This window comes from Ailuropoda melanoleuca, chromosome 16, assembly GCF_002007445.2.
Source record: "Ailuropoda melanoleuca isolate Jingjing chromosome 16, ASM200744v2, whole genome shotgun sequence".
NCBI classification, from domain to species: domain Eukaryota; kingdom Metazoa; phylum Chordata; class Mammalia; order Carnivora; family Ursidae; genus Ailuropoda; species Ailuropoda melanoleuca.
The window spans coordinates 273,767-298,337 of record NC_048233.1 but is presented as its reverse complement, the minus strand read 5'-3'; the positions used below and the strand labels follow the sequence as shown (position 1 = coordinate 298,337).

At 44.2% G+C, this 24,571-nt stretch overlaps 1 protein-coding gene across 13 annotated transcripts in view; it reads right to left on the bottom strand.

Moving 5' to 3' along the window:
• MICAL3 (microtubule associated monooxygenase, calponin and LIM domain containing 3) overlaps positions 1–24,571 on the bottom strand; it is a 276,533-nt gene that overhangs the window by 78,220 nt on the left and 173,742 nt on the right. For 3 of the 13 annotated variants that reach the window (XM_034646041.1, XM_034646042.1, XM_034646043.1), the window contains 9 exons: positions 17,031–17,143; positions 16,879–16,941; positions 16,220–16,393; positions 14,561–14,644; positions 11,321–11,419; positions 9,468–9,524; positions 6,614–6,721; positions 3,928–4,035; positions 3,128–3,314 (listed from right to left, as the gene is read on the bottom strand). In XM_034646041.1, coding sequence (XP_034501932.1) covers positions 3,128–3,314; positions 3,928–4,035; positions 6,614–6,721; positions 9,468–9,524; positions 11,321–11,419; positions 14,561–14,644; positions 16,220–16,393; positions 16,879–16,941; positions 17,031–17,143 — 993 coding nt within the window. The remainder of the gene's footprint in view (positions 1–3,127; positions 3,315–3,927; positions 4,036–6,613; positions 6,722–9,467; positions 9,525–11,320; positions 11,420–14,560; positions 14,645–16,219; positions 16,394–16,878; positions 16,942–17,030; positions 17,144–24,571) is intronic. The other 10 variants (XM_034646051.1, XM_034646052.1, XM_034646053.1 and 7 more) reach the window with 8 other exon arrangements.

Genomic DNA, 24,571 nt, shown 5'->3' with positions numbered 1-24,571 from the left:
GGGCTGTTGTGAGGACAGAAGGACATGATATGTGTTAGAAGGCCTACCACAGTGCCTGAGTTACTTCTTTTCTCCTACAAACGACCTATGACTTCCCTGTCTTTTTCTTATCTGAGTCCCTTCAGTTAGATTTCTGAGTCACACAGTAATGTGGATAAATAACAGACTAAAACTTCAGGATTCCTAAAATTCCATTCTTTTCTCTAGTTCACCTGTCCTTTGTGGAGGGGCTGAGTTGATGAAAGGTTCATTTGGGTTAGAATTTGGGGAGCTGGTTTAGATCCGCTGTCCTCCCTGTCCCAGGGTCAACAACAATGCGCTCAACAAGCTTGGCCTGCCTCGTCTGCTCCCAATGTCATGGACATTCTCATTTGAGCTCCTGCCTTTCTCTTGCCTGGTATGCCATCTCCTCCTCCACTGAGACATTTTATACTTCTCTCTTGCAAGCTAGCTTAAGGTCAGTTCAGTCATTCCTAAAAACGGGGGAGCTTCACTGATTTCTTCCTCCTTTGAACTTCTGCAAAGTTAGAATCTATATTTTGTCTCTTAGCCCTTAATTATACACTCTTCATCATCTGTTGTTGCTCCATGTGCCCTTGTCTTATCATGCCCATCAGAATGTAAGCTCCTTGAGTAACATGTTACATTTCATCTGTATCCTCAAGAGAATGTGGCAAAGATGAGTACACAATCTATGGGCAAAAATACTTGGGGATCTATTGGCTGGAACTTGAAGGATCTTCTTTCCAGACAGACTTCAGTAGAAGGCTAACTAAAATAACCCAAGCATCAAGGACAGTTAAAAGACACTGGGTAGGCTCCATATGCCAACCCCTATCCTTGGGGATCAAAGGCATTACCGAAAGAGCAGGTGTGTGGGAATGGTGCAAGAGAAAATCTGATACCTAAAAATACACTTTTGTTATCTAGACAACTGTCTTAACTCTTCCCTCACAGGGTGGTGCTTTTTATTAAAATTACAAAAGGCAGGTACCATCATGGAAAGAGTTAGCTTTTCTCAGTTCATCACTTTGGCTCCTTTGTTGCTATTCTGACAGGGCTACCTATTTATCCATTATTAGCAGAACCTGGATGACTGATGTGACTATTTCCTAATCACATGGTGTCCCTCTCCTACGTGACATCATCTTACTGTCTCCTCAGTTAAAAATTACCTACCAACGTAGTAATGGATGTACAATATTGTGATTTATAAGACATATATATCAGAAAACCAAATATATTTCTCATATACATTTGGTCTAGGTCCACAGTTTCTAAGTCAGCTCCAAACCCCTGGAATTCCCTAGATAAAGGTGTCTTTTGTTGTAATAATTAAGGTTACTTTTAGACCCCACCCAAGGGCAGGGGCTGGTTGCCAAGAGGACGAACCATGGGATTAGAGGGTACCCCATTTCAGGGTACCCCCCAACTCTCCAGGGAAGAGGGCTGGAGATTGAATCAAATAATGGCCAATGACTTAGTCAAACATGACTGCAACAAAAGCCTCCATAAAAACCCAAGAGGATGGGGTTTGGAGAATTTCCGGGTTGGTGAACATGTCGAGTTGCAGGGAGAGCAGTGTCCCTGGGGAGGTGCCCTATGGAAGCTCTATGCCCTTTCTCCAGATCTTGTCCTATGTATCTCTTCGTGCGGCTGTTGATTTGTATCTTTTTTTTTTTATTAAAGATTTTATTTATTCATTTGAGAGAGAGAGAGACAACCAGCGAGAGAGGGAATACAACCAGGGGGAGTGGGATAGGAAGAAGCAGGCTCCCAAAAGAGGAGCCTGATGTGGGGCTCGATCCCAGAACGCCGGGATCACGCCCTGAGCCGAAGGCAGATGCTTAACGACTGCGCCACTCAGGCGCCCCTGATTTGTATCTTTTATCATATTCTTTAGTAAACTGGTAAACCTAACTGTCTTCCTGATTTCTGTGAGCCACTCCAGCAAATAACAAGAACCTAAGGAAGAGGTCGTTGGAACCTCCAATCTGTAGCTGGTGGGTCAGAAGCATAAGTAACAGCCTGGGGCTTGTGGCTGGTGTCTAAAGTGGGGAGTGAGGAGCAGTCTTCTAGGCCTGAGCCCTTAACCTGTGGAATCTGATGCTATTTCTGGGCAGAGTAGACAGTGTCAGAATTCAGCTGAATTCCTGTACACCCTGTTGGTGTCAGAGAATTGCTTGGTGTTGTGGGGCAGGGGGGTGAGGGACTCCCCTGACCCCTACATTGGAATTGGTTCTGGGAATCCAAAAAGAGGTCACATAATGCCACCTCTGTGAGGACGCCTATTAATCTAGGTCTTTTCATTACTTTTGAATCAGTAAGACTGCCTCTCATGAAGTTCCTTCAGCACTCCACAGGAATAAGTATAGTAATCATCAACCTTTTTGGTGACCTTTTCGATTACTCTTAAAGAGTTTTCAAATGGCAGGCATGCCAGCCTGCCTGTGTCTATCAGGCTTTGTCATCTATTTGTATAATTCCCCACCTTCTGCTCCATTAAGGCCTTTTTGTTATAAAAACAATACATGCCATGAAAGGCCAGGGCTTGAACGCTGCTGCAGTAAATTAGATTTAGATCCTGTGCAACAAGCTCTCAATTCATCAGAGAGATGCCGATGCTAGAGAGAGATGGGCATAATTTGGTCATCCTCCAGAAGCAAAGTCTGAGGACCCAGGCGGCATGAGATCTAGTTTTAATCTGCTGTCATTGATCTGTGGCAAGAGATAGTACTTCTACAGATCTGTGATTTCCCCTTCTCTAAAGTAAGGACAAAAAAAGCCTCATCCTCTTTGTGTCCCTTTTATTTTAAGATCCCACCCTGAGGTAAGAAACAAGTATCTGTGAAGCCAGGGAAGTGATTTGGGTAAACACATGCCATTCTCATTACCATCATTGCTAAGTAATGCTATGCTACAGCCTGGTGACTTTAGGGAAATATTTATAAGAAAGAGTCTCAGAGAAAAAAACAAAGAGTAGAGCAAGATGGATGGGAAGGGTTTAGGCGAGGCAGAAAAAATGTATATATAAGAATGCAGTAAGAGGCCCTAAGATCAGCTCACATGGAAAAGAGTGTCCCTAGGCCCAGTTTCTAAGTATGGCCTCAAGTGCAAACAGGCTTACCGTCCTCTATGTCATAGGCGTAGGCCGACAGGCGCAGGGTGGTGGCGCAGTACTCGCATTTGAAGCAGCTCCGATGGAAGAACTTGCCCTCAGCACTCAGCCTTTCCATCACGTAGACCCGCTTCCGGCAGAAATAGCATGTGTCGCTGCCTCCCAAGTTCTGTGGGAACTCCTTTTTTATTGAGCCCTGTAATGGGGGGGGCAGTGGGAGGCATGTCAGGACAACGATTCTCAGGCCCACCTCCAAGAGGTGTACAACCCTCGCCATATGTGAAACTAACCCTCACTAAGCGAATTTGCTCTGAGACAGACTAAGATGGCTCACTTTGCTCTTGGCTCTCCCAAAAAACAGCGGCACTAGTGCAGTGACTGTCAAATGTGCCTTCTATGCAGCAAGCAGCAGGAGCTGGGTTCTGAATTGATGTTAATCAACAGTCGAGAGGAAACCGCAGTTGGTTTTACAGAATTTCACAACAATCAAACCAAATTATTTCAGCAGAATTCTGTTTTGAAGGCAGCATAAAAATACCTCTTCAGTGTTCACATGGTTCTACGTGGATATGGGTTCCCTGGACTCTAGAGCAATCACTTTTAGAGATACTAAGTACGTTTTCCACACAACATTCTAAACAACCATTCAGTCCTAGAAATTTAGTTACAAAATTTAGACAACCTAAAAAAAAAATTACCTCATGGCATATATTGGCTACATAATGTACTAAACTACTTAGAATTAACCGGGTTTATTTACCACAGCTGTGCTATATCTAGATAGACAGTGCCCTTAACACATCTCTTACCAGTTCCTTCTTGTCTAGAAGGGTTTTGGGCTGTTCTTTCCTTTGAAGCTGATTGGCTATCTGCTCAGCCAATGAGCTCACTCCGCCCGTGTACATCTTTATATACTTCTATTGGTTGGAGATTATAAAGTGACCAGAATGAAGGGAAATGAGAAGGAAAAAAAATAAATAAATTAAGAAGACAGGGAAAAAAATCTTTGGAAGGTATAAAATGAATACAAGGTGCAGCAGCAAACCATGCCAACACAGTGCCCACAAGCAGGGAAACTTGGTGGTAAGAAAAACGGGTGTCGTTGTCCACACAAATGTACCAGCACTGGTAAGAATAATGGCTGCAGGAATAATTAAATTCAGTAAGGGAGAACTTAGTCCTTCATGTCGTTTCAGAATATATAGTTCAGGGAGGTGGGAAGACAGGATGGATACAAATATAGAACAGAATAAGAAGGGCCCATATCCTAGTGACTCAAACTCAAACTCAAACTCCATTTAGAATTCAAGAGGAACAACTCCTACCAAGACAGCAGATGTCCAGATGGACAGCCTGTTTCAAGTTGGGTCTGGGGAGGGCCTGGGAAGTTATTTCCTCATTTACAAAGAAACCAAGCTCACTCTCGCAAGGCTGACTGACTCTTTACTTGGGTAAAATATGCCAACTGCCTAGTAATACTAGTGATGCTCAGCTTCCTCCTATTAACGCTTTGCTCATAACCCCTGTCATATGCATCAAATATTCCTGAGTTTTATCTGGAAGAATCCTTCTCGGCCTATTCTCCCTGTTGATATTTATGTGTTCTATCCAGGCACTAAGGCTAAAACCTTCTAGACTGGGCTGGACTTCTTAAACACGGCTGCAGGAGGCTAACACCTGCAGCCATGCAGACAAGTAGCTCAGTATAGTCTTGGGAAATCAGAATGCGTTTTTAGTCCAGGAGGGATTATTTTTTCATAGGTTGAAAAAAGAGAAAAAAAATCCAACCAATTCAATCCTCTTTCTAGCAAAGTGGAAGAAATAACAAGAAACTACCAAATTTCAATTGTAAGCCTTCCTGCTAGGCAGCCTAGCTTTGAGCCTGTTCCCAAGGAATGAGGTCAAAGCCTTGCTGGCCGTCCTTTAGAGACAGTCACCCTTCTACGTGGAGATGGTAAGGACACCCCGTGTGTGCAACACTCCTCTCGTAAACTGTGCAACAGGACAGCTGTCTGCCTAGTTTGAGGAGTCCTGACTCTCATTCTGACTGAGAAACACACCAGGGCAGTCGTCTTGGGGATGTCCACAACCCAGTTAGAAAGTGGTTTCAATGCACAACACACAAAGCCATGTGTAAGAGAATCGCTGGCCTGGGCAACAGCATGCCCTGGGCTGGGCAAGGACAAACAAGAGAATTGCTCTGGGGGAAAACTAACTCCATGTGAACTCTACGAGAATAACAGAAGCACAAATGAGCGAACAATTCTCCAAGGTTCCGCTGGAACTGAGGAGTCAATTCTATTTTTCAATTTAAAATAAGGAGATTTCCAAGGATTGGTGCCACTTGCTCATTAACTCCACAGCTAACACTCTTCACTCTTCACTCTTACTGCAGAGCTATACCCACTCAGGGACTGGGTTTAAGGTAACAATAACCACCCAAAAAGTTGCATTAATAGTCAAGAAAAACAAGTGACTCTAAGATCTAAACCTTCTTTAGCTTAGAGATATCAGGGAAGCTTACACCTGGAACACATTGGCACCAGGCAGAGGGGAGCAGATCGTTTAACAGCCGACACTGAGGGTGCAGAAAATTGCACTTCATTCTGCAGAAAGTGAGAGCATAGGCCAGATGTCACACATGAGGCTGGGATCCCGAGCAAGCCCTGGGTCTTCACTGCCCAGCCAGAACCCTTCCCTCCCACCAGGAACCAGCATCCTCAGCAAATACAGCCCAGGGCTGCCCACGTGCAAAGGCATTGGTCACACCAAGTTCTCAGCGATGTGGTAATAGTGACAAGCATCCGCCCCGAGAGAGGTGGAGACTCAAGTTCTATTTTTTCTGGCATGAAAAGCAGATGGTTTCCTTCTCCCCACTCTTAAGAAACAGTCTAAATGTAGCAATTGTTGGACTTACACTTTTGCCACCACACAGGCATATGCTTCTGCACAAGTACCGCATAGACTGCTTGAGAATAGGAAACATAGAAAGGGCAAAAAGACCTGCCAATCGCTCTCTAAACTACTCTATAGCTGGATCAGTTCCATTGTAGGAAATTGCAGGGCTCATTCTTCAAATGATTACAATTCAAGAGGCACCCAGAATACTGCATAATCACCACTCCACTTAGGAGATTTAATTACACTGTGGTTCATATTTTGTAATACATATTAATATGAAGACATGTGGAATTTAAAAAGCTAATGGCTGAAAAACATTTATTATTATTTGATAGAGTTGAAATACAATAAAAGTGGGTTTATTTGTCAGAATTTGATGCAATAAAAGCTAGCAGCCTCTGTAACTTTGGTGTAAGCCTACAGACCTCACATGCAAAACAGACAGACAGACAGACACACACACATGTGGATTCCCACAGGAGACAGGCCAAAGTCACAAGCTCTGCAACCTCGCTGGGCCACATAACATTTGTGTAGGTAAACTGGGGAGAGGCTGAAGAGGAAGGAGCTTTGCCACTCTCCAGGCTGTGCTACCTGTCGGAGGGAGTCAGAGGAGGGAGAGGCGGGGCGGTTGGAGGAGCGGAGACTAAGAGAAAGCTCCCACTGGTCAACAAAAAAACGACGAGAAGGTTCAGGCTCTGGCTACAAAATATAAGATGGAGAAAAAAAGAAATCAAAGGAAACGTTAAATAAAAAGTTACACACTGAACTGAATATAGGGAATTTGGGAGTTTAAGACCTTTATCTAAATAAGAAGTGAAGTAAAGAAATATTCTTAGTTCCCGAAAGCATGAATGGCTCATTCAAGGCTTCCATTTTGCCTTTAGCTCACCCTTGCCTCACGCTGACAGTGAAGCTCGCTCTGGAGCATGGTCACTGTTGTTGTGAGCCTCCTCTGAAAGCCGTGTCTTCTCTCGTTTGGCGGTTTTACTCAATCCACCCCAAGTGGAAACGCTGCGAGCCAGGAGGGGCAGCGGGCAGAGGTGGCGAGCTGCCCACCCACTCTTTATGCTCCGCAGAGCCCCCCACTGGCTTGGGCTGGGACTCCTCCCGGGCAGGAGACGGTTCTACCACCTTACAAACAGTGAGCAAGATAGCAGATCTACAGCGAGACTGACCCCTTCTCCATAAAGGCCAGGAAGGTGGTGGCCAGTGCTCAGAGAAACTCTGCCTGTCAAGGAGCCAGCCACATCCCAGCAAGGAGCAGGAGAGAACACCCCAAGTCCTCTGCAGACTGCATGCGGCATGTGTAACAGAAGTAAGCCGGGATCCGTCGTGGTCCATGCAGCCAGGAACCATCCAGGCCCCAGGGAGGGAGAAGGGGGCTGAGAGCTCTGGCAAGTCGTGACTGCTTAGTTTCCTACCAGGCTCGGGGTGAAGTACTTGCAGGGCAGAGGGACAAGGTGCTGTCATGGTAAGAGACCTCTAGCTCCAAGCAGATCCACTGCACCCCCAGTTCGGCGCCCCCACTAACTTCATAGCTTTAATGGGTGGCAACGTGGAATGCAACCAGCCCTGCTCCAGATGCTCAGCTAGCTCACTGGCCCTCAGCTCAGCACACGGGGCAGGCCCAGAAACACAGGCCCAAGGTGGGGGATCTCTGTAGAGGAGTACCACCCATCAGAGAGAAACAAGACAGAAGGCAGCTCCCTCAGAGATGGCAAAGCAGTGAAGCTGATGGGAAGACTGGGGGTGGGAAGCTGAGGGAGCAGGTGAGTGCACAGGGAAGATTATGGAATAGTGGAGAGAAAATCCTGGAAGAGAACATAAACAGTAACCCTTAAAGGTATCTAGACAGGAACCCTGCAGTGAAGAATCCAGAAACCAGCTCACTGGGAAAATGCTACCTTTCCTTCTGGGCATTGCAGCCCCAGACATCTGATAGCTTCTCCCTGCCCATCTCTCCTTTTCCTCAACATACTTCCCTCTGTTCTTCTTCGCTTAGGCACTGTTTCATGAAAAATCATCAGGACCTCATTAAATATGCATTCCCTGAAATGTACGGCTTGCCCTTCTCCACAAAAATGCCCAGTTTTCTTTTTGAGAGGAATACGGCCTGGGAAGAAGAAAGAAAGAAGCTAGGCATACCCAAGGCTCGTGGGAAGAAGCAGCCCCAGCAGAAGGGAAGGAAGCAGAGCAAGGCTGTGCGTGAAGAGATGAAAGGGTTGCCCTTTCCACCTCTGCCCTGGTCTCTTCTCCCTCACCCAGCACTGATCCACGTGTGATCCTGGCAGCACACAGACCACCTGCTTCTCATGCGGTAAGAGGGCCTAAGGAGACAGCACTAACTTCCTTAGCCAGAGAGCAAAAGCAGAAAGAGAGGTACAAATAAAAGAAAAAGGCCCATGTGAAATTAAGAAATGATTCTTCACTCTTACTGCAGAGCTATACCCACTCAGGGACTGGGTTTAAGGTAACAATAACCACCCAAAAAGTTGCATTAAATAAGCAGGCTTTTTAAAAATGGGCATCTCTGCTATTTGTCAAAAAATATGATGGCCAGGGGTGCCTGGGTGGCACAGCAGTTAGGCGTCTGCCTTCGGCTCAGGGCGTGATCCCGGCATTATGGGATCGAGCCCCACATCAGGCTCCTCCGCTATGAGCCTGCTTCTTCCTCTCCCACTCCCCCTGCTTGTGTTCCCTCTCTCGCTGGCTGTCTCTATCTCTGTCGAATAGATAAATAAAATCTTTAAAAAAAAAAATATGATGGCCAGGTGTAATCAGTAATTCCCCCTTCAGGGGAATGAAGCATGAGAGACTATGGACTCTGAGAAATAAACTGAGGGCTTCAGAGAGGAGGTGGGTGGGGGAATGGGATAGGCTGGTGATGGGTAGTAAGGAGGGCACGTATTGCATGGTGCACTGGGTGTTATACGCAACTAATGAATCATCGAACTTTACATCAGAAACCAGGGATGTACTGTATGGTGACTAACATAATATAATAAAAAAGTATTATTACCAAAAAAAAAAGTAATTCCCCCTTCAGTTTTTCAGAAAAGAGTAGCTAAATCTTTTCATTATGCACCCCCATTTTGTCACCGCCTTCCTTCCCCTCCATCTTCTTCAGACTTGCAAAATCCCCATAGCAGTAAGAGCTCTGGCTCTCTCAGTATTTCTACCTCTAGACCCCTGTATGTCAAAAGATAGAAGCAAATGCCACCTGCTTACTGATCTGAATCCTGGGCAGAATGATGCTCTTCTGTGAGGGCTATTTACATGGGTCAACGCAGTTAGCAACAAGAATTCTTGCTCTTGGCTGGGTGACAAGAGTGTGCACAAAGCAAGGGGAGCAGGGACCAACCCCACCTTCCCTCTGCCCCTCCACCACAGCGTGCCCCATCTGTTTGGCCCTCAGCATCCCATGCCACGGTTCATGCTCTTTTACCCTCTCATGGTGGGAACTCTGCTTGCCACGGCTGTCAGCATCAAGATCCCTGTACGTCTGTTGGCAACAAAGTAGAAACTTAAGCTCCATTCAAACGTTCTCTGTGGACCTACTAAGTGACACTGCCAGAAATTCAGAATTCATTTCAACACATATCCCCTACCCCTTACAGATCCCCACCCCAGGTAGCCACAATCCCGTCTATATCAAATCCCATGACCCTAGGACAACTCTCTGTCCAGCACTCTGTCCATCTGGCCTCCAGTGAGGTCAGCCACATATATAAAGAACTATAGTTAGTACCAAAGTGAAACAAACATATTTCTTTCACACAGTGGCACAAGATCAGAGGCATTAAATGGAAGGCTTAATGGGAGAGGCCGGTTAGGAGGGTGAAGCTTTCCACAACAAGATATTAGAAAGGAAAGGTGGGGAGATGGAAACTGGCTGAACAAATGGCCATTACAACAGTCCAGAGGAAACTCTGGGGAATGGTCCCTGAACAGGAACACGAGACCAAAGCATTATTTGTTAAAGGGAGATGTGGACAATGACTGGAAGCATTTTCAGTCAACAGACAGGAATATGTACGTGACAAGGATGGAAATCCTGAAGACAGGCATATGGCTGCCTCCACAGACCTAAGGAAACCACTGTCAGCAATCACGTGGGGAAAGGAAGGCTACTCTTATCACTCTTTGGATTATTGCTGAGGGTTCAGCTTATGGCCGTGTCCTGGTGGAAAAACTAATCCAAAGCCTATAATGTGGCCTATGAGCATATTGTCTCCACAGGAGGATGAGGCCAGAGCTTGGGCTCAAGTCACACCACCCAGATTCAACTGGCTCCATTACCTACTGTGTGAACTTGTACCAAGGACTTGGCCTCCCTACCCTATGCCTGTCTCCTCATCTGTAAAATGGAGGCAATGATAGTACCTGCCTTGTAGGGTTATTGTGAGAATTGGTTGAGATAACACAGCAAGAACTAAGAATACCACCTGGATCTAAGTGTTAGTTCTTATGTACAGACAAGGCATAGTGTAATCACTAAACCTACAGTGGCTCAGTTCTTAGACCCAGGAACACAGTGTGGGTCTTTAACAATCAGACACATTCCTAGGGGTCACCTTTTAAATAGGCCACCTTAGTTGAGAAAATGTCTTTCCATAGTTCCTGCCTTTAAAATTAGTATTTTATTTTATAGGGATATCCTACAAAGATCAATTATATTCTATAAATATACTTTGTATAAGTATGCTTATTGTCCTCTTTAATCATGTCTGTGGTTAAATGCTCTATAAAGCATTTTTCAAACTATCTGCCTGGAGTGTGAGTGGGGTAGATACGAAGGGCAGGTGTTTGCTGGCACAAGTTGGATAAGCAAGAAGCAGGGCTCTCAAAATCAGAAGGAACCAAACTCATAAAGTGAGGTCCTATAAAAGGTTTCCAAAAGCCCATCTTATAAATTATATCTCCTTGGGTAGCAAGACAAAAATGGCTGCTTTAAATGAGGTTATATAAAAATGTGTTGCTCTCAAGGGCTTTTGGACCTTGCATCTGTGACAAATATAGTTCTAGTCTGTGCTTGCATAGTTGTTTTCTTATGATGTGGGACTAGATTAAACTAGCCAGGGTTTGAATGTATTATGTGCTATTCTGGGGTCTGATTGGGAATTGTTTATTTGTAGCAATAAGGTTGCTTCTGCTACAAATGGTCTTAATGTTTTTTAATTGTTAGCTCTGAAAAGAGGGAATCCTGATTTGGCTTCTACCCTAGCCACCTACACAGGCAGGCAGGCAAGCAGGCAGGAAGACAGAGAGGAGAACCATGGTGCATGCAGAGAAAATCACCTGCTGGCTGCCAGACGCCCCACAGGGAGGTGAAGTAGGGGGAGGGGAGAGTGTGATCACTTTTTTGGGGCAGGTCCGAGAACGCTCCTTTTCCCGTCGCTTTTACACCAATGGACACAAACAGAGAGAACATTGGTGAAACAGGGGCCGCATTTAGGGTGGTTCTGGAAGGATTAAGAGCATTCGCCAAAGCCATCCCTCCCGTGCCTCTCCATTCTCCACTGCAATGGCTGTATGGTCAGGGAGGATGGCTTGTTAGTGGGCGGCTGGCCTCCTGGCCATACTGGCGCTGTCTGGTAAGTGCAGACCACATGGGTAATCTCTGCAGCTGGTCTTGAGGGCAGAGCTCACAGTGTAACACTTTCTAAATGCCAGGGATCAAGGATATATTCTTTGTTGGTTTTATCAGGGAAGTGAGGATAGAAGAAATGAACTCGGATGTAGGTGGAGACAAAGGGCACACAGGCCAACCATCACGAGGGGAGGGTGGAGACCTCCTCCCAAGGGCTTAGTCACCTGTATACCCACCAGCAGCAAAGCGGCACTCTCCCTGAGGGCCCGCCCAAGACAACACCCTCCCATGGCTTCCCTCTTCCCTCTCCTCAGCCCCTCGAGCTCACTTAAAAGGTTCTGGAAAACCACCAGGGAAATACAAGAAGATGCAGGAAACAGAATATAAGAACATCTGTCACTACCGCACACTGTATATATCCATGGATTATTTCCCTGTTTTGCCCCCTCACCATCGTATTCCTTTCCTGTGAACCTGTGATTTAGAGAGCTCTTCGGTACTTAAGAAACAATTACTTATTTCTAGGCCACAGGGAACCCTCCATTTCCTCACACTCAGAATGACCATGTTGGGCAGCACACAGGGAAAGCCTGGGAGGGAGAAAAAGCTGTGGAGGATGTGAGGCCAGGGGAAATGGCCCCACTGTTTGTTCCAACCTTTCATGACAATTTACTTCCAAACCAATGCTGGTTAATGTGCAGAGTTTGTCTGCTGGCTGCATTTCTGAGATCAAAAGGCAGAAGGGTGGGAAGGGAAAAGCCAAAGCGTTTACACAGGAAGGTAAAAAAGAGAAGACACTGGCAAGCACAGTTGTTATTCATTTTCCCTCTTCCATACCACGACCTAAGTTAAAACTGATCCTTGCGCCAACTCAGCCACCATTGATGGCATTCCTTGCCACACCCTCCTGCCTCCATCCAAACTTCTTCAAGAAAAACAAGAAGTGAGTCACAGTAAGGTACTGCTGGGAAGCCCCTGATTCCTACAGGGAGCGAAAGAAGGCCACGGTCAGGGTGAGTCAGCAGCAGAGGGCCACTGCAGTGCACCACCAGAGTTCCTCTGTTCCCATGTTTCTGGAGCACCAGAATGTTCCTGTTCTCTCAGGAGACAAGTTTACAGGGCCAAGACTCATGATACCATCCCTGATTTAGTGTTGAGGAAAAATTACGTGTAACTGTGACTTACAGTTCTTTCATGGCCAAGTAAATTTACAATTCGCAACTCTATACAGCAACAATCTAATAGGATTTTCATTGTTCATGGTTTTTCTCTTACCAAGATCTACCCAGATACTCTTTCCAACTGTAATCTCTGGTGCCCACTCCACAGAACCCAGGTTTGACTGCTGCCTGTAGAGCCTAGCAATATTCCACTTCATTGACTGTGATCATAAATTACTCAGATGAATCTAGCTGTTATGTGTCCATGTAGCACCCCACGCAAGGTCAGAGGCTATCAGATGCTTCATAAATAGGAAACACAAGCAGGCCCACAGACACCAAACTCCTGATACCCCTTCGGCACAGCTCCATCAGGTGATGAGCTGATGCGCCAGTCTTCACCAGGACAGAGGCTTGGCTGAGCCAGGCTCCTCGGGTCACACTTACTACCCTTGCGACTTCCCAGCAAGCCAACCCAAAGCTGCTCTGGGCACGTGCCATTTAAAGTAATCTGTTCATGCACGACATGTATTACAACTGACTTCCCTTCCCCATTGCTCCTATCTCAGGTGACCTTGACGAATACTGTCAGAATCTAGAATTTGGGGGAATCTAGTTTAGAGTTCATTTCTCCTTTAGCAGATCCTCGACCAAAAATTACCTTTCAAATCATACACTCCACCTAGACTTCAAGGCAAAGGGTAAGAAAATAAAATGCATTTTCCAATGAGTTTTATTTGTTTGTTTTCCAGAAGACCTCCTCCAAACACAGAGAAAGAAGCAGCTTGGCTTCTGTTGTGAGTTTGGACATTGCTCCCTGGGTTCCAGCTCAGCCTCATGGGCCCTGCCTTTAATGTAGCATATTATTTAGAAGAGATTAGAAAGGAAACTTTTGCCCTGCATGTAATTCAAATAAAATCCACTTGCCACTCCCTAGCACCTCCCAGCAATAGCTGGCACTCTATAGCACAAGAAGAGATCGAGGGTCAGCTCGCCTGACCTCTCAGGATCTTAGTCCTAGATGATACCAAACCACAAGACTGAGTATCCAGGCTGCACTCACTAGAGCAGGAACTTGCTCAACTGTGACTTGGGAGAAAATACAGTTAGAGGCCCCAATCCTTCTGATGGATTTCCTATTATCAACCAGATGCCATCCCTCCACCCCCTTCTTTCTTTCCTATCCAATACTGCTTAGAACCAGCTTTCTAGGAGATCCTGTAAAAACTTTATTGAAAAATTTCAAGGAGTATTTTAAATGGAGACAAAACACCAAGAAAATGCCCATTATCATCTTTGTCGAGGGTCTGAAACAAATAAAAATCATAGTTCAATATTTCTTGGCTAACATTTTCCTATTTAACACGAAAGGCTCCACTGCTCCAATTCTCAGCCTTGCTGAACTCAGGATTCTCCCTCCACTAGTTACAAGGACACATGTAAGCAAAAAGCCAACTTGGGGCAAAGGTTATGGTGGTAAAACTGGAGAAGCTAAGGTACCTGGAACAACTTCCCACAGAGCTTCAGCTAGTTTCCACACCAAATTAACCACCTACTCTTTCAACTGATTACTCAAATCCCAAGGAGTTAAACAAATCATGCAATACTATCAGTACTGTCTGTTAAACTTTTCCCCAGAGCTGCACTCAAATGAGTGCAGAAGCTTCCTCTCCCTGGGAGTTGGGATTCTAAAGTGTCGGCTATAGCCCTGACTGGCTCAGAGGGATGAGTAGGGTGCCAAGGCCCACGGAATCAGCACCCATTCTGGTCCCTGGGCAGCTCCTTTACCTGTTTCCACTGGGGAGTGGGAGCAGGGCGACCCTGCTCAGGTAGGCAGCAGGACGGCTGGCTGACCCCACGCTCTTGTGTCGGCTGTGACACACAGGCCAAGTATGGGTGGGGGACAGGACATGGAGACAAAACAAAATAAAATACATTAAAGTAGGGGAAGACACAAAAAAGATACTCATGGTGGACAGACACACATCTATGAGCCGGGAGTGGGGGCAGACACAGAATTAATTCTTAGAAAGGTACATTTACAAAGGAAACAAAATACCCCACCCCACAAACCAAAAGCAAATGCAAAAGGAAAAAATGAAATCAGAAGCTGTAATTTTCACTTTCCTCTTCCCTAGCTCAATGCTCTGAACCTAAACTACTAATTCTGGTTTAGAAAACTAATCATTCTACTCAAAATGAGGAACACAAACTTCTCTTAGGGGTAAACTTCCTCGCATGGAGAGCATTCCAGACCTCCGGGGATGGGGCAGATCCCTCAGCTGCCAGAGCAGCCAGGCAACCTCAGATATCTACCAACGAATATCCTTATTCCTCTCTATGAGCCACAATACATATGACTGGAGTATAAAAATTAACAACCAAAGGCTAAATGTAAGAAGTTAATTATGGCCAGACCCCAAGCAAAGTCAGTACCCCGCCTTACCCCTAGCCCTTAGAACACTGGCTTATATGTATGGAAAAGTTCAAGGAAGAGAGTAAAAGAATAAAAAGATGGTCTCCCTTTCCTTTGGATGTTCTCTCGGGTCATTAGGAAGTTTCATAAGACACTTCTTGTGTTAATCTCCAAATCCCAGCACCTCCTCTTATAAGAAGTCTTAGTGACTTTCAGATAAGCAAGAGGAGAGACAAGACCTAACAAAGACATCTCAAGTCAAATGCTTCTGTCTAGCACTCTCAAGTTAGTATCCATGACAACTCTTTAAAATGTTCTTAACTCCTGACCTAGTTCAAGGATAGCCTATGAAAACCATCCACAACACACAAAGAAGATTTATCACAAGAACATTTATTATCTCTGTACTTCATCATGAAAGATAAGCAACAACAAAAACATCCAACACTAGAGGAAGAGTTAAGAAAAGCATGGTACACACATACTGGAAGATGCTTGTAGGGTCTGGAACAACATGAGAATATGCCCAAAGTGACGTGAACAAAGCAGAACAGAAAGTGTATATTCCAAATGACCTCAACTATGAAAACAAAAATGCACTGAAAACAGACTAGAACGAAATACAACAAAATGTTAACAGAATTAGAAGTGTCTTGATTACCTTTATTATTGTCTCCAGCATTTTCCTCAATAAGCATCTACCTCTTTTGTAATTCAAATATGTCTGCATGCACATATGTGAGGATATAAATATGTATAGATATATATAAAACTTTAAATCTCTCTTCTGAATTTTTGCCATAGACACCTCAGACATGAATGGTGAGGAGAAAGCAGTGCTGAAAGCATAGGAGGAGCTTCTAAAATGCTTTTCTCTGCCACAGTCAGACAAGGAGAAAACCAGACACAGTCTTGGGCGCATGAATGCTCAGCTAAGACACACCCCATCCCACTTCACTTGACTGGGAAGATCCCTCCTTCCTATATGGCCAGACCAAGCGTGGATGGGTGAGATATGAAGTGAGGTTTACCTGTCTCCTCATGCCAGTGGACTGTGGGGGTGCATTCTCTTCAAATTTGGCCAGCAGCTGGGTTGCCATGTACTTCACTTTGTTCTGATTGCCAAGGGCCACATCCATCCGCCTGTCTGTCAGAGTGCTCACCAGTGTGGGCCTTCCTCCTCTGTAACCCCGGGGCGCGTCCTCCTGACAAACATCGACACCCAGGAACCAGCTTTGGTTAGAGAAACCCCCCACTAATGTTCTTCCCTCAAAGAAGGGAGTACAGTCACTGCCTGGAATGGCAGCTGCTGTTTTTACTTCAGGTTAAGCTTAACAGCTCTCCTCAAGGTTCTAATGCCAAGATGCAGTCAGCAAGACTTTGGTGCATAGGGCAGTATAAAGAGGTACTCGGACTTGGGCTGGTGCCGTCCTATGTCAGGAAAGCCACCACCCCTCGCCAAAAGTAAAATTCTAAAGAGAGGGGGAAGCACTAGTGCACATGTGTGTGCACCTTTAGATGCTCTCCAAAACCCTGAATGAAGTCAACAGCCCACTGAAAAAGCAGCTGCCCACAAAAACTCTCATAAAAATGAATATGAAAAGATCTAGCAATACCAATTTGGAAATTTATTTCAGCCAAAAAGGGCAATTCAGTATGACCATCCTAGCAAATCCCAGGTAATTCTTACCTCTTCCGACTGACTAGTCTTTCTCCTCTTTCCAGCACCATCCAAGTCCTTTTCCTTTTTATCCTATACCAAGAGAGGAGGGAGACTGCATCATCCTAGTCACCATACCCCGCCTTTAGGTTTGTAGCAGGTCAAAAACCTCTTCCATTTACCTTGGGAGAACGCTTCCGAGAGATGGTCTGTCCAAGTTTGCTGAGGAAGGAGATGGGGGATTTGGTGCTGGCTATAAGAACTGCTTTCTCCTCAGCATTCAGGTCCAGGGCATCTGTGAACAGGAAGCAGTGTTGAGCACAGCCCTGGAGGGGGCTTCAAAGTACTGAACAGAACTACACTCCTTGCAGGTGGCTCATAGAACGACAGAAAACTCGAAAGGTTCATCTGCTCTGACAAAAGCAAGAGGAACTCAAGCAGGAAATTCCAACAAGGAAATGCACACTAAGGTATGGATGTCGAGATTTCTCTCTTCCATACACGTTAACAGAACCAATTCTTTTTTTCCAATCCACTTCGGTCACAAAACCCTCCATTTTCGCTTTTCAAAAGTTGGAATCTGCCAATGATGTTAGTTACAAGAGACTGCTAAAGCCTTACCTTCCTGATAGAAGTTTCAAGGTAGAGGGAGAAAGGGGGGAAGGGTATGTAGCTCAGGGTCACTGGCTTTGATTATGCAGACACCAGGTACGTAGGTGCACACAATGGGATGGCTCTCCCTAAACAGGTATAGTGGTGTTAGAGTTGTGGATTCCTGTTCTAAGAACTGCATATCTGATCAGAAAAAGCCATGCACATCTAGGCTAGAAGATACTAGAGAACCACAAACTCTGTGGGTTCTAATGTTTTATTAGTAACAATAGTAATTTTAAAAGTAATTGAAACTAATAATATACTGCTAGTATTAAATGCTTCTGTTTGCCAAACATTCTCCATAGCACATCACAGTTTTATGTTATACGTACATAAGATCCGGTGTTTGGATGGGGAAACTGAGGCACAAGGAAATTTAGTAACTTGCCTAAGGTCAAACAGGTAGAAGTACTGGAAGTAGATCCAGGTTGGGTACCATGGTAAACACTGTAAAGCATTATATACTTACTCAAAGGGACAATAGGAATATTTTTTTTTTTGGTAGCATTCTGGTAGACTGAGGCAGCAGGCTGAGTGTCAAACAAAGACGTTGAAAAACACTAAAAGGTTAGAGAAGAGAGAGAAGCCAGAGAAGGAACAGTTACAGAAGAAAGAGAATGAAGCAAACAAGTACAGGACCACAGAGGCCAATGAGAAGAGAGAATTTCAAGAAAAAGGATATCATCATATTAGTACTGAATAATGCAGAAAAGCCAAGTGCGTGAGAGACGCAAAATGAGAAAAGATGTGGATCTGGTGACTCTTCCTGACTGTAGAGAATAGTTTTGGCAGAGCAGTAGAAACAGGAGCCGGGGTGCAAAGTTTTACAGAGTTCGGGCCTGGGAAGGCAGAGGATCCACTAAATACAAACCACCTTGTCGAAAAGGCTGGTTCTGAGAGAAAGGGGAGGAGAAAGTAGTAGAGGTAAGGAAAACATTTTGCATAGGAATGATTTTTGCATATTTATAGATTTAATGAGAAAGATTTGGGAAAAGAAAGAATGGTTGAGAACATACTAATCGAGAAGGAAAAAATAATGGAGCAAAGTTCCAGGGCCTTACCCAGACAACCAACCAGTAATAACACAGAGTAAGTGCAGGTGTGCTTCTGGTGCTACTGACGAAGAACGTGGTTAGAAAGAAGGAAAGAGGCGGACCGGCACCCGCGAGAGCAGACTGGGACCGTGAGCGGGGAGCGTGTGCCACCAGACTTTCACGGACCTCCGGTGCGCTCACTGGAACCAGACTGAGACCGGGAGCTCCGGGGCTGCGCGCGGGGTGGCTGGCGGTGTTAGAAACACAAAGGACAGAACGCACCGGCCCTGGAAGTGAGGGCTGGGATGCCGGGTGTGGGGCGCACATCCCTGGATGCTGTAAGGTTTAGCAGCACTAACAGAAGCAGAGTTAGAGTGGCCAGAGGAGCTCAGTGGAGAGCAGACTGCGATCCCTCTGTTCTGAGACAGAGTCTAAGATTCGGCCGCCGCTGCTCTGACTCTCAGAAGAGGCACAGCAAACCGCCAGGGAAAGCCGCCAGAGAACAAAAGCCTGGAAATACCAGCGCACCGTGTGCCCACCCCCATCATCCCTCGCAGGGGACACGGAGACTCTACCCAAACTGGGTTGCCTGAGTATCGGCATGGCAGGCCCCTCCCCCAGAAGACAGGCTGAAAAAGCAAGAAGCGCACATCTCTAAGATCCCTAAAAAACAAGGGCGCATGGCCAGGGTCCTGGTCAATAATTGGGGCTCTGGACAACCCCGCAACCTCTCCTCATCAGAATGATGAGAAGGAGAAGTCCCCCCCAGCAAAAAAAAGACAATGAGTCTGTGGCCTCTGCCAGAGAACTCATGGNGTGGCCTCTGCCACAGAACTAATGGATATGGATGTAACCAAATTATCAGAAATGGAATTCAGAGTAACAATGGTCAAGATGATGTGTAGACTTGAAAAAAGTATTAACGAAAATGTTAATGAGAATATAGAATCTCTAAGGGCGGAAATGAGAGCGAATCTGGCAGAAATTAAAAATTCTATGAACCAAATGCAGTCAAAACTAGATGCTCTGACGGCCAGGGAGAATGAGGCAGAAGAACGTATCGGCGAATTGGAGGAAGGGTTAGTAGAAGAGAAAGTTAGAATAGAAACTTGGATAAAAAAAATCCAATCTCGGGGGGCCTGGGTGGCACAACGGTTGGGCGTCTGCCTTCGGCTCAGGGCATTATGGGATCGAGCCCCACATCAGGCTCCTCTGCTATGAGCCTGCTTCTTCCTCTCCCACTCCCCCTGCTTGTGTTCCGTCTCTCTCTGGCTGTCTCTATCTCTGTCAAATAAATAGATAAAATCTTTAAAAAAAAAACCCAATCTCAAGACTGTAGGTTATGGGAGATTACTGACTCAATGAAATGATCCAATGTCAGAAATATCGGCATCCCTGAGGGGGTGGAGAAAAACAGAGGTCTAGAAGAGATATTTGAACAAATTGTAGCTGAAAACTTCCCTAATCTAGCAAGGGAAACAAACATTCGTGTCCAAGAGGCAGAGAGGACCCCTCCCAAGCTCAACGGACAAACCTACGCCACGGCATGTCATAGTGCAATTCGCAAATATTAGATCCAAGGATACAGTATTGAAAGCGGCCAGGGCAAAGAAATTTCTCACGTACCAAGGCAAAGGTATCAGGATTACGTCAGACCTGTCTACAGAGACCTGGAATGAGAGAAAGGCTTGGGGGGGCATTTTTAAAGCTCTTTCAGAGAAAAACATGCAGCCAAGGATCCTTTATCCAGCAAAGCTGTCATTCAGAATTGATGGAGAAATAAAGACGTTCCAAAATCGCCAATCATTAACCAATTTCGTAACCACGAAACCAGCCCTACAGGAGATATTAAGGGGGGCTCTATAAAGGTAAAAAGGCCCCAAGAGTGATACAGAGCAGCAAGTCACAACCGATACAAAGACTTTAAAGAGAAATGGCATCATTAAAATCATATCTGTCAAAAATCAGTCCCAATGTAAATGGCCTAAATGCTCCCATAAAACACCACGGGGCTTCTGATTGGATAAAAAGACATGACCCATCCATTTGCTGTCTAAACAGACTCATTTTGAACCCAAAGATACATTCAGACTGAAAGTAAAGGGATGGAATGCCATCTTTCATGCCAATTGGACCTCAAAAGAAAGCTGGAGTAGCAATTCTCATATCAGATAGACTGGATTTTAAACTAGAGGCCATAGAGAGAGATACAGAAGGGCACTATATTATTCTTAAAGGAAGTATTCAACAAGTGGATATGACAATTATTAATATATATGCCCCCAACAGGGGAGCAGCAAGATACACAAGCCAACTCTTAACCAAAATAAAGAGACATATAGATAAGAACACAGTAATAGTAGGGGACCTCAANTGTTGTAGCAATTCTTATATCAGATAGACTGGATTTTAAACTAAAGACTATAGTTAGAGACACAGAAGGGCACTATATTATTCTTAAAGGAAGTATTCAACAAGTGGATATGACAATTATTAATATATATGCCCCCAACAGGGGAGCAGCAAGATACACAAGCCAACTCTTAACCAAAATAAAGAGACATATAGATAAGAACACAGTAATAGTAGGGGACCTCAACACCCCACTATCAGAAATAGACAGAACACCCTGGCAAAAACTAAGCAAAGAATCAAAGGCTTTGAATGCCATACTCGACGAGTTGGACCTCATAGATATATATAGAACACTACACCCAGAACCAAACAATACTCATTCTACTCTAATGTCCATGGAACATTCTCAAGATTAGACCATGTTCTGGGACACAAAACAGGTCTCAACTGATACCAAAAGACTGAAATTATTCCCTGCATATTCTCAGACCACAACGCTCTGAAATTGGAACTCAACCACAAGGAAAAACCTGGAAGAAACTCAGACACTTGAAGACTAAGAACCATCCTGCTCAGGAATGACTTGATAAACCAAGAAATCAAAAATCAATTTAAACAATTTATGGAGACCAANAGACCAACGAGAATGAATACACAACGGTCCAAAACCTATGGGATACTGCAAAGGCAGTCCTAAGGGGGAAATACATAGCCATCCAAGCCTCACTCAAAAGAATAGAAAAATCTAAAATGCAGTTTCTATATTCTCACCTCAAGAAGCTGGAACAGCAACAGAGGGATAGGCCTAATCCATCCACGAGGAAGCAGTTGACCAAGATGAGAGCAGAAATCAATGAATTAGAAACCAGAAGTACAGTAGGGCAGATCAACAGGAGTAGAAGCTGGTTCTTCGAGAGAATTAATAAAATCGACAGACCTCTGGCAAGACTTATCCAAAAGAATAGAGAAAGGACCCAAATTAATAAAATCATGAATGAAAAACGAGAGGTCACAACCAACACCAATGAAATTGGAAGGATTATTAGAAACGTTTATCAACAGCTTTATGCCAATAAACTAAACAATCTGNGTGGAAATCCATAAAGTACCAAGACTGAAACAGGAAGAAACTGATTTTTTAAACAGGCCAATTAATTATGAAGAGATTGAGTCAGTGATAAACAACCTTCCAAATAATAAAACTCCAGGCCCAGACGGTTTTCCTGGGGAATTCTACCAAACATTCAAAGAAGAAATAATACCTATTCTCCTAAAGCTATTTCAAAAAATAGAAACAGAAGGAAAGCTACCAAACTCATTCTATGAGGCTAATATTACCTTGATCCCCAAACCAGGCAAAGACCCCCTCAAAAAGNTCCCAAACCAGGCAAAGACCCCAACAAAAAGGAGAATTATAGACCGATTTCCCCAATGAATATGGACGCCAAAATCCTCAACAAGATACTGGCTAATAGAATCCAACTGTACATTAAAAGGATTATCCATCATGACCAAGTGGGATTCATACCTGGGATGCAAGCATGGTTCAACACTCGCAAATCAATCAATGTGATACATCATATCAACAAGAAAAGACTCAAGAACCATATGATCCTCTCAATTGATGCAGAAAAAGCATTTGACAAAATACAGCATCCTTTCCTGATTAAAACCCTTCAGAGTGTAGGAATAGAGGGTACATTTCTCAATCTCATAAAAGCCATCTATGAAAAGCCTACTGCAAGCATTATTCTCAATGGGGAAAAGCTGGAAGCCTTTCCCTTAAGATCAGGAACACGACAAGGATGCCCACTCTCGCCACTATTATTCAACATAGTACTAGAAGTCCTTGCAACAGCAATCAGAAGACAAAAAGGGATCAAAGGTATCCAAATCGGCAAAGAAGAAGTCAAACTGTCTCTCTTTGCAGATGACATGATACTCTATATGGAAAACCCAAAGGAATCCACTCCCAAACTATTAGAAGTTATAGAACAATTCAGTAAGGTGGCAGGATACAAAATCAATGCCCAGAAATCAGTTGCATTTCTATACACGAATAACGAGACTGAAGAAAGAGAAATTAGGGAATCCATCCCATTTACAATAACACCAAAAACCATACGTTACCTTGGAATTAACTTAACCAGAGACGTAAAGGACCTATATCCTAGAAACTATAGATCACTTTTGAAAGATATTGAGGAAGACATAAAAAGATGGAAAAATATTCNGTTTCACATGATCATAAAAGCCATCTATGAAAAGCCTACAGCAAACATTATTCTCAACGGGGAAAAGCTGGAAGCCTTTCCCTTAAGATCAGGAACACGACAAGGATGCCCACTCTCGCCACTATTATTCAACATAGTACTAGAAGTCCTTGCAACAGCAATCAGAAGACAAAAAGGGATCAAAGGTATCCAAATCGGCAAAGAAGAAGTCAAACTGTCTCTCTTTGCAGATGACATGATACTCTATATGGAAAACCCAAAGGAATCCACTCCCAAACTATTAGAAGTTATAGAACAATTCAGTAAGGTGGCAGGATACAAAATCAATGCCCAGAAATCAGTTGCATTTCTATACACGAATAACGAGACTGAAGAAAGAGAAATTAGGGAATCCATCCCATTTACAATAACACCAAAAACCATGCGTTACCTTGGAATTAACTTAACCAGAGACGTAAAGGACCTATATCCTAGAAACTATAGATCACTTTTGAAAGATATTGAGGAAGACATAAAAAGATGGAAAAATATTCCATGCTCATGGATTGGAAGAATTAACATAGTTAAAATGTCCATACTACCCAGAGCAATCTACACTTTCAATGCTATCCCGATCAAAATACCGAGGACATTTTTCAAAGAACTGGAACAAATAGTCCTTAAATTTGTATGGAACCGAAAGGGCCCCGAATCACCAAGGAACTGTTGAAAAGGAAAAACAAGGTGGGGGCATCACAATGCCAGATTTCGAGCTGTACTACAAAGCTGTGATCACAAAGGCATCATGGTACTGGCACAAAAACAGACACATAGGCCAATGGAACAGAATAGAGAACTCAGAAATGGACCCTCGGCTCTTTGGGCAACTAATCTTTGATAAGCAGGAAAAAACATCCAGTGGAAAAAAAGAAAAGTCTCTTCAATAAATGGTGCTGGGAAAATTGGACAGCTACATGCAAAAAAATGAAATTGACCGCTCTCTCACACCATACACAAAAATAAACTCCAAATGGATGAAAGACCTCGATGTGAGACAGGAATCCATCAAAATTCTAGAGGAGAACATAGGCAACAACTTCTATGACATCGGCCAGAGCAACCTTTTTCACGACACATCGCCAAAGGCAAGAGAAATAAAAGATAAAATGAACTTATGGGACTTTATCAGGATAAAGAGCTTCTGCACAGCCAAGGAAACAGTCAAAAAAACTAAGAGACAGCCCACGGAATGGGAGAATATATTTGCAAAGGACACCACAGATAAAGGACTGGTATCCAAGATCTACAAAGAACTTCTCAAACTCAATACACGAGAAACAAATAAACAANGAAATAAATCATAAAATGGGCAGAAGATATGAACAGACACTTTTCTAATGATGACATAGAAATGGCCAACAGACACATGAAAAAATGTTCAAAATCATTAGCCATCAGGGAAATTCA